The sequence below is a fragment of the Xiphophorus maculatus genome, chromosome 1 (assembly GCF_002775205.1).
Source record: "Xiphophorus maculatus strain JP 163 A chromosome 1, X_maculatus-5.0-male, whole genome shotgun sequence".
Classification (NCBI taxonomy): domain Eukaryota; kingdom Metazoa; phylum Chordata; class Actinopteri; order Cyprinodontiformes; family Poeciliidae; genus Xiphophorus; species Xiphophorus maculatus.
This window is the reverse complement of record NC_036443.1, coordinates 2,616,829-2,627,424: the sequence shown is the minus strand read 5'-3', so window position 1 is coordinate 2,627,424 and position 10,596 is coordinate 2,616,829. Positions and strand designations below refer to the sequence as shown.

The 10,596-nt window shown below is 38.4% G+C and overlaps 1 protein-coding gene across 2 annotated transcripts in view; it reads right to left on the bottom strand.

Moving 5' to 3' along the window:
• Positions 1-6,127: 6,127 nt before the first annotated feature.
• The window catches only part of LOC102220729 (plexin-A1-like), a 289,583-nt gene continuing 285,114 nt past the window's right edge, over positions 6,128-10,596 (bottom strand). For both annotated transcript variants that reach the window (XM_023337491.1, XM_023337496.1), the window contains exons 32-33: positions 9,337-9,487; positions 6,128-7,122 (exon numbers count right to left, since the gene is read on the bottom strand). In XM_023337491.1, the coding sequence (XP_023193259.1) occupies positions 7,027-7,122; positions 9,337-9,487 (247 nt within the window). In that variant the 3' untranslated portion in view covers positions 6,128-7,026. The remainder of the gene's footprint in view (positions 7,123-9,336; positions 9,488-10,596) is intronic.

The following is a 10,596-nucleotide window of genomic DNA, read 5'->3' as shown; positions in this document are numbered from 1 at the left end:
TTTTTTACTATTTTACTAATTACAAATAAATTTGGATTTTTTTCAAAGAATAACATTTTTTTAATAACTTATTTTTTAATTTTATTTTAAATTTAATTTGTTTTTTGTCATTTTGAATCCACTAAATACTTTTTGGGGCCAGAATAAAGTATTGAACAAATGACATACCTGCAAATCAGTGTGACTTCTGCTGTTGTTTTTGGGAGACCAGTTCAGAGAGGCGTGGCTTCACCTTGGCAGGTGCATCTTCAGAGCAAAGTCTGTTCATTTTCTTCTTTTTTGCTCGACATATTTAGTATAGATTAAAATATTAAGAAAGAAACCACGCGACGTACAACTATGACAGCCGCTGACACTGTGCGCACTAAATTCCCCGCAGCCCTGATTGGCCGAGCAATGTTAAGCTTTACAAAAAGAGATCAAACTTTAAACTAAATCTACATTCACCGTTTACAGCTCAGCTTCTGTACCAACCAGCCCTTTTAAATGGGTTTCCACTCTTTTTTTTCTGATTTCCATTTTCTTTCCATTTTCTGATTTCTTTTTAAGAATAACGATCTATAAGATATAAGAGGAGCATTTTAAATTTCTAGTAGTCCTGACATGAGTATCAGCATGCCTAGTTAAACCTAGAAATAAAGGAACTTTATTCAAGCAAACTGATACATGAAGCTTGTGGAAGGACAGCCAAAACATCCAACCACTAACCAGTCATACAGTTAAAGGTTTACCAGACACTAAGGATGTTTATGTGACTTTCTAAATGTACAGTGATTTAAAAAAAAAAAAATCTAAAAATGATCACACTTTTTGACATTTGGGAAATACAGTTTCTGTTATCCTAGCTAACCTGAAACAGAAGATGTGCGGCTTTTCATACCATGTAAAGAAGCTCTGAATGGATGCAAATCCTCTAGAAACTAAGCTTTACAGCTGCTTTCCTCAACCTATTAAGGTGTTTTTACAGTGATGTTGCTAGAGGCTTACAGCAGGCTAGCTTGACGTTTCTTCTCATCATTCTTAATGTCTTCCTTAGCATTACTTCTGTGAAAAACATGGTCTATACACTTTAATAATGTGGTATTAAGTCCCATGTGTGCTGCTTTTGATCTTTCCTTCACAAGTTTTCTTGTGACAAGCACACCAGATAAACCTAAAAGTTGTTCAAACTTTAAAACCCATAACTCTAAAGGTATTTTAGGGATGAGGAATGGGAATAAGAAAAACATCAGACGATCCAGATTTAGCAAAAAACATGTTTAATCTCTCCTTGATGCGTGTCTATATACAAGTAATAAATCTGCAAAATAGGAAAGAGCAGGATATTTACACAGGTGTGAAACAGCCAAAACCTGTCACAGCAGCTTCAAATCTGAAGCTCTTAAAAAGATATCATAATTCATAAAGTATTAAAACTCTAAGTTTTTTTTTTTTTTATCCTTTCTGCGTCGCTTGTCTGTAATCTGTGAGAGGTGTTTAACATTCTCTGCTGTGTCTCTGAAGCATTGGCGAGGAAGCCGGAACACTGGAAGTGAAGGAATGAGAAACCTGCGAGTGTTTTTTGGGGTCAGGAGTGTCACACCGGAGGGCTCAACCAAATCTTAAAATCCATTTAACAGCTGCTTTTTAATGCACTTTCAAAATGACTTTCAAAATGTGCAAAAAAATGTATCCGTTGTCAGAAACAGAGAAATAGCTTTAATGGGTCAGAATTAGAAAAACTCCAACCCACGTTGGAGTAAGTATAAGTACTGTATGTTTACAGTAGACAGATTAGTCGATTTCGATTTCACTACTATAAATAATCAGTGTTGACATTTGGGATTTAGAGCCAAGTTGATTTTTAAAGTGCTATCTTAGCTTTATCTCTTCAAAGGAAATTAGTTAGCCAAGTAGCTAGCCCTGCTAGCAGGAAAAGAGTTCATTGTTTCTAATGATAATAATAATAATAACAGTAATAATCAAAACACAAAAAAATTAAAACACAATTTTGTTCAAAAAAAGTCTTTAAACATGTTGCTAGCTTTGGATTGGATTTCTTGCATCTTTGCATTTATGATCTCATTTGCTAGCTAAAATATGTTAACCTGTTTTATTCCAATCTGTATTGATGCTTCTAATCTGCTTTGCACATGAAAAACAAATAACCCCAAAATGTTTAATACTAAACCTGAGCAGAGCTCGGACTACGCTAGCTTAATGAACACTTGCTTTTAGCTCAGTTGGTCGCAAAACTAAATCTCCTCTTGCAAACAGAACAAGTTCATGTGACAGGTGTGTTTATATCAGCAGAACTTGTTTCTCTTGTGGTCTGAGTAATGTGGTAAAATTATCTTTAACCCTAGTTTAAGTTGAATGGAAAAAAAAACTGTCCAGTGTTTTGACTTCATAAAAAGATAACATTACCAGTTTTAGGAGTATTTTTGGCTCATATATATATATAGTGGGGCTGTAAGCTAGGTGTTAGTCATTGTTCACTTTCACCTTTCTGTACCTTTATCTTTTTAAATAAGAAAATTACTTCTTTATGTTAAAAACTACACATTTGAGAACTGTGTTGGTCATTTGACACATTAAAATTATTTGTCTGTTTCCTCTTTTCTTTTTCTGACAGATAAAAAAGAAACTATTTCCTTTATGCTGTTTGAAGCAACATTGTACCAAGCCAACAAGGCACATTGAAGGGTGTTGCTATCAAGAGACCAACTCCCTCTGTCCTTTTTTTAGTTTCTTTTTCTCAAAAAAGAACAATGACCCAAACAGATGTGAAAAGATCAAAAATGAAAAGGTACTATGGTCTTCAAAGCAACTTCCTCTGCCTCAGATGAGTTTAAAAAAATCTTTTACCTAAACCCAATGTGAAGCAGAGAACAAGACGCAGAATAGGTAAACAAAACATCACTTTTTTTTCTGCCCACAAAGGAGATCAGGGGTAAACACACCTAAGTAGTGTTTTAAGATTGTGAAAACAATTTATAGCATTTTTAATCTAAAGAACAAGTGAATATCAATAATGTGCTTCACATTCCGAGATGGTTTCATTACTCAATGAGTATCTGTACATGGAAGTAATAATGCTTAAGTTTGACCAAACTTCTAGAAAAAGGAAGAAACATTAAGCATTTCAAATAATTCAAAAACCCAAAACACTGAAAATTGCTTTGTGGAAGAACTGAAAATCAGACATTTTGATGATAACTTCCTCTCTTGGTTGCTTTCCTGGTGTGGATGACTGTAAGCTTTGGTCGGCTCGCTCTGCATGTTTAGTTTTTTTTACCCTGTAAGTCAGTGGTTCAAGTATCGAAGCACATACAGAACGACTCCATGTGTCCGGACACACATCCAGGTTTCCAGATAAAAACAGAGTCCTTCAGGTTCATGGCAGGCTGAGCAGAAGATGAACACTAGGTCTTTAAAGGGTTTTCAGAAAATATAGAGAATAGCTGAGATAATGTAGTTGAACTCTATTATGTAGCTGAAAGCAACTGTATGAATCCAGTTTTGTGGAATGGGAGTACAAGTAAAAAAAAAAAAAGAAAAGGTAAAAGCCAATCTTGCTGGAATGAATGAGCATTTGCTGATTTTCTAAAACGTACATCATAGAAATCAAATGCATGTGAATTTATGCAGATCGAACCAAGTATATTGTGATATTTTGATACTAATAAGCCGCCGTCATCAGCAGCTGTCTGTACCCGACACACTGTTGAGGTCAGACACATTTATATTTAAATTTCATCTGTTGCCTTCGTCTTGCTCAAACATGGTGACCGCAAACTTTCCCAAGGGTGGAAATCACTACTTGTGTCAAATGAACACATGCTGGCTTCTTGTTGTAAAGCAGCTGTGACTGAACAATTATCACACAGGAAGTGTTTCACAGCGTCTGGAGATTTTTTATGGTCACACTTTTCTGTCTGTATCTTCTGCATTCGCAGCAGTGGAACAACCAAACTCGTTTTATCACTTTGATTTGACGCAAACATGCAGATAAAACGTAATAAAATTTGTGATGTGGTTTTAAACCCTGGTTTGTCAATGTCTGTTTGTAGATTTTCCAGATACTGCATATCAAATTGATCATTAAATGCACGCGTGTGCTTTTCCAGGTGACCAGACCCACAACTGGTGGGAGACAGAATTGTGCAAACTTGATTCTTAAGAAAGTCTTAGTTCTGGTTTGATGTTACTAAAAGCAAACACAAGTTTCTGCCTTATTCCCCCTGAGGACTTGGATAAAATGTCTTTTCAAGGGGAATAAATATGCAGGAAGCACTACAGAAGAGGAAGAAAACATTTGTTTTTGAGGTATTAACAGTTTCCTTTGAAGAAGTACTGCTCAGCAGAAGAACTGAGCTGTATTTACTCCACAGGTTCGTTTATAGTGTCCTCCACTATTAGTGAAAAAAAAAAAAGTTAAAACCATTTCAAAAGGTCCATTTTTATTGCAGTAGAATGATCTCAGATGGTTTTTTTATTCAATTTGAGTAAATTTATTTAATGAGAAAAATAAAATAAAATAAAAGAACAACCTTTTTATCAAATTCATGGGTGCCACAATTATTTAAACATCTGCTGTGATTACTTTGTCATGTGACATGTTTCGTCTTTTGCCAGCTCCACCGTTTATTGGTGGGTTTGGACGGTAAAGTGAACATCATAGAATACTTTATAAATCACCGAGTGGCAAGCAGATCACAGTTTATTGGTTGATGACCCCAAGATGACCCTTCTCAATTCCCCTTCAACACAGCAATGTCTTTTTTTTTCTGAGCTGGGAAAGTGTTTAATTGTTGAATTTAATTGTGTAAATAATCTTTTTGGTTTGTTTTTAATGGGATTCAGAGTGAAGATTTCTCCCATGCGAATCCCATGTGGAGAGTTAAAACATTACCAATAAATAACTGCTGGGAATTATTTATTATTCCCAACACAAAACATAATATGATGGAAACGTAAATAGACTTTTCCCCCAAAGATGAACGTGAGACCACATTACTGCAATAAAAGATGAATTTCTTTAAAAGCCTTTTACACACTTTTACCAGAGGTGTTAACAACTGTAAAGCGTCCAGTAACATTAACGTATTTGTGGGATCTAATTTTGTGATTTGTATAACACGTTGTCTGTAACATGTTGATGTTGATGGATGGCTGAGTTTGTTATGTTTGAACTTTGTGAACAGTTTCAACTCCTTCCCTCCGTTTTCCAGCCCTCTGAAGAAACCGCCCCAAAGCAGAACGAGATGCAAACCAACAAAATGACTTTCAAAGCACTGAAAGTTAATGTGCTCCAGCAAACTGTGCAAGGAAAATTATCAGGATGTTTTCTTTTAAGTTCTTTTTACCTCTATAAAACAACAGAAAACATAAACAAAAAGGCCTTCAACTTGTACAAAAACACTCACATATTTCAAGCTACATTTCATTACCTTTTTGAAAAACCACATTCACAGTTGGGGAAGAAAAAGGGCCTTTTAAGCTTTACAGGCTTTACTGCAGACTTTGACAAAACTGATTCACTTTTCTCTGCACAGCGAAACTATCCTTCAGTGGAGCGGGCGCGGCGGGCCCATAAATCGCTTCAGACGAGAGGGGAGGTCTAGAGAACAAGACCTAGAAGTTACACAGCACAGTGTGCCAGGGATCTGCATCCAGGTCAACGGCACAGCATGAGGCGACCTTCAACACCAACGACTCGTCTAAAACGGCTGATCCTGATCTATTTGGTTTCTCTAAAAAAACAAAACCAAAAAAAAGCAAACACAAAAGCTCTGTAGGTTGTTTGGCTCATCGGCGGCTTCCAGACATCGTTTGTCTGTTTACAATCCTCGGAGCCACAGCACACAACGGCCGCCAATAACTCAGGTAACATAGAATGTCTGTAATATATTCTTATATTTCTGCCGTTTACCTGTTTTTAAAACTCTCAGTCACTAAGCATGACAACATGATCAAATTAGCACATTTTATCTAACAAAAAGAAGTTTCTTTGCACTAAACGACATTCAAAGTAAAACATGGCACAAGACGACTTTTCCTTGTGTTTTCATAATCTTTTTTTTTGTTTTTCATCTAGGAAATATCAAATTTTCTGAAACATCTTTTGTACATTGAAATGGAGGAAAAAAAGTTCAACTTTTTGATTCGTTTTAAAAACAAAGGGTTGTATTTATATATCTATATATATATATATTTGATCATATATCCTCTTCTCTCTTTTGATTTAGCTTCTGTTGTGCAAATTCAGCAGTAACACAAGTGGCACAGCACTGGGGAGAGAAAAGAATCGGATGCAATGACAAATTAAACGCAGCGTAACGGGAACTTTTTCGAGGCGTGTTTTGTTTTTTGTTGTTGTTGTTCTTTTGTTCTTTGCGCCGATAGACACGTGGAGAGTCCAAACCGGAAACGGGGGACGTTCTCGGGTCGGTCCTCCGTCCCCCTCGTTTCTGCGGCTTCCTGAAACGTCTAAGTAAATCTCTGCCAGGATTTCCCACCGCCGCTCTGCAGAGTCCCTGATGTTTCATCTCCCCTGCTCCCTACGGAGGACAGCAACAGAAAGGGGATCAAGTAGAGTGATAAAATCTCCTGGATTTTCGATGACTCACAGTCTGAACCGTTGCCGTGGCAGTGGAAAGATACCGAGGGGTGGCCTGTACCTTCCCCGCAGGGGTTCCAGCTAAACCAGTTTTTTTCCTGCTCATCTGTTTAAGCTCAGGTCCACATTAGCTGAGGCTAGGAGTTGCATTTGATTTGGCTGATCAGAGTAAGAATTGCGGCTCAGAGAAGAAAGTAAAACTAAACGTGGTGACCAAACATTCTGCTGTCCCTCCGGCGTGCCGCTGCGTCGCCCGTCTCCCTCCTGCTTCATTCCCACCGCTGTGGGGGGGAGGGGCGGTCTGCGAGCGTGGCGACAACAGATTTCAAAACGTTGTGCATGGAAATGATGTCAGACGTGGAGAGGGGAAGGCGTGTGGGTTAAGCCAAGTTCTGCACTAGTTGAGGTGTCTGATTGGCCGGCCCTCAGCTGGCAAGGGCCATTGTGTCGATGACCTGCTCTAGCTTTCCGCGTAGCCGCTGCCTGCGGGACTGCTCGTCCTTCTGGAGCGCCGACAGGATCTGGAGGCAAAACAAGGCAGAGCGTTACCATGAGCACAGCCGCTGATTACAAGCCTACAACAAGCTGCATGAAGTCTGCGTACTGCAGATGACGCTTGGTTCCATTTGCACGTTTTCAGTTGCAATTACATTGTTGATGATAACCCTGGCAGGGTCGGCGAGTTCAGGGGTGAGGACCCACAGTACCTGTGTAATTGCATATTAATTGCCACTGAGAGCGTGCGTACGGCAGAGTGTTGATCTATCCAACGTGTCGTTTACCCAGGAAGAGGAGGAGCTGCTGCCAATGTCTACGATTTCCTAATGATGTGTGGAAGCGCATTAGCGAGTGCATGCGAGTGTTTTCAGCACATCTTTGCATGTTGGTGTGTGTGCGTGCATGTGTGGGCGTGTGCATGTGTGTGGCTGTAAGGTCAGGGCACGTGTTGGAGGCGACGGCACCGTGCAGCTGCCTACATCTGGATAATAGGCTGTAATGACAGGGAGCAGTTGGTTTGAATGCAGCCAGCTGCAACCAGGCAGAGTAACTACTGTAATACTGCTGCTATAAACCAACAGAGAGGAGGGAGCGGCATGCTTCTCAAACACTCACACACACGCCAACACCCCCACACGCATCCAACAGAAAGATACAAATATAGTTGTAGTAAAGGGTAGATTTAGTTTGTTTTATCTGGATAAAACATTTGGTAACTGTTGATTTTGTCCTATATGATCAGTGGAGGTTAATAACCTGAAAACAACAGCAACACCAACAATGTGTTTAATTCATGTGAGGTTTGTTTGCAAAAAGAAAATGACCATGTTGGGCTTCTTAGTTTTAGTGTTTTTAAAACCTAAGTGTGAAAATTGTAAAGATGGAATAATTAAGCATCCACAGTGTTTGAGTTTTGCTCCAGTCGTCTACATCTAAGATAACATATACAGTTTTTTTTTTGTTGTTTTTTTAATACATAATACTGGAAATGACTGAAGTCACCAAAGACGAAGAGTTTTGATCACGATAAACTCGGCAGCTGAGATGTATCGATTTCCTCTAAAAAAGACTAACAGGGTGAGACTTGGACTACTTCCAAAGTGCAAAGTGAAAACATAAAGCTTGTTTTTGCTTTAACCACAAAATACAGAAAACAAAATGAAACATAAAAAGATAAACCGCTTCAAGTCCAGGGCGAGCGTGGCTGACTATGGGCGATGTCCCCCAATGCCCACCCATACCACCGGCCCTGCTTCTTCTGCCTTTAACATCTCCCTTAGAGACAAGAGCTGTTTTTATCACAAATATTGAATTTTTTTTAATTTTGTAAATCCTGTCTTATGAACCTGGGAATAAACCCAGTTATTTTGGAAATAAAATGTTTCATTAAAGTAAAGCAGCAAAGGAAATAAAATTGGCCAAAATGAATCCAGCAGCAAGTTTTACCTTTTGACCTGGAATAATTAATACTATCATTAAAATGTTCAAAACAGAGACTAATACAGAGCTGTTTTATGATATGTTAGCTGGGATAATATAAATGTCTTCACTGCGAAAAATAAATTACATTTGAAACACATCATTAGCAGAATAAAATATTTATTGATATAAACAAACGTCAGACAGATCTGACAGACTCTAGTAAACAGTAAAGCTTTTTTATGATAATATTAAAGAAAAATATAGTTGGAATCTGCCAGTTCAAATTACGGTCTTTAAACAGATCTTTACTCTCATGACACATCCGTCACATTTAATTAGTCAAAAACAGTGTTCCTCTAATTACGCTCACACTGCCTAGTCTTCATTTCCTCCCTCTGCCTCAGAACGTTACGGTAACACAGCACATAATGGTATCATCTTAGCACATGCTGCAAACAAGTACATTCATTAAAAAATAATAATAATAATAAATAAAAATCGGGTTTAATTTAGTTTTTGTCCTCTAGCAGCAGGTGCTATTTTCTGCACATTTTGAACAAAGAACAAAAAAAAAGATAAATTCTGTAAAGCTTCATTAGGTTCATAATGTGTTGAGCTCACGCCTTAATGTGTATCCTAATGGCGCTAATACCTTCCAGCCTGCACCCATGCAGATTGCTTATCAGTGTAATTGAATTAAAATGACCTCATGGTGTTACTCAAGACAAGTGAAGGCACAGTCCATCCATCCAGCGGCTCATTACGCCTCGCTCTCCTTTCCGTTCGACTCGGCTCCGTATTCAGAGGGCGCTCACCTCGTCTTTGTATTTGATGATGTAGGTGTAGATCTCATGCAGAGCAGACATGCTGTTGAACTGGTCGAGGTGCAGGCGCGACTGCTCCGCTAAGTAGGCACTCATGTCCTGATCGCTGATTGCTGGCATACGGGAAATATCCGAGTAATATCTAGAAGACAGGTCAAGCAGAGTTATGTTTGCCATCATCCGGAGCTCGGCTCTCTGTGACTCCGTGTCTGCAGTCACTTCTTCAAAAGTGAAACAGAAGGAGGAAAAGCAATGTGAGGTTGTGCAAAAGTCAAGCTAGAAAGAAAACCTCAAATACAAAACGTGCTTAGAGACAACTCTATTTGAAAAGATGGGTGGATCTCTAAGGTGACCAAGACCACTGAGCTAAACTACAGCATAAAATAGAAGTAAAAATAGGGGTGAGCGATATAAAATTTTGGAAGTTTTACCACCATACTTTGTGGTAATATTGTGATAATGATAAAAGTGACAATAAGAACTGTGCATTGCTTCGTTTTTAGCTAACTGTATAGCTGAGACTGCATGGCACAGCAATCATATCAAACATAAACATTGCTCCTGAAAAACATTCAATAGAACACTAGAAAATATGTGTTTGTATCACTAAACTGCTCATTTTCCCAGGATGGCTGGGTTTGGTGTTCGAACATGTAAACCTGGTGGAGAAGCTGCAGCCCGTCCAACACGTTTGAAAGAAAGAAATAGATGAGGCAAGTTTAATATTTACCATCTGGAGATAAAAACCTGAAATTTGTGGAATTGGAAAAAATCAAAAACTCCATCTCTTCCAATATGAGCACGTGATTCAACGATGCTTAAATCCAACTTGATTCCTGAAAAGTTGCCTTTGCTCATCCTGTAGCTGAATTAAAGATAAGTAGGCCACAGAAGTGAAGAGATTTAGATGTTTTTGTCCTTACTTGTTGCTTACAGAGCAGAATTCAAGCAGCGTGGCTTTTACTGATACTTTAGGCTGCCTGAAAACGCTGTAATCTATATTAATAAGCCAGGAGTAAGGCAGCAGTAATTACAGCACGTAATTCCTTTGCCCTAATTTAATTCAACTATGTATTTATGCTTTAAAAGCCTGCAGCAGCTAGAGTTCAACCTATAATGTTGTTCTAATCTTACAGCTGCTTAATAGCGTAATTAACTTTGATCTTATAGCTCTGCCTCATTTTCCTACCTTCCAGCAGCAAAATGGATATATTTTCCACTTTGACTTCAGGGCTGTAGATTTGTTGCTCA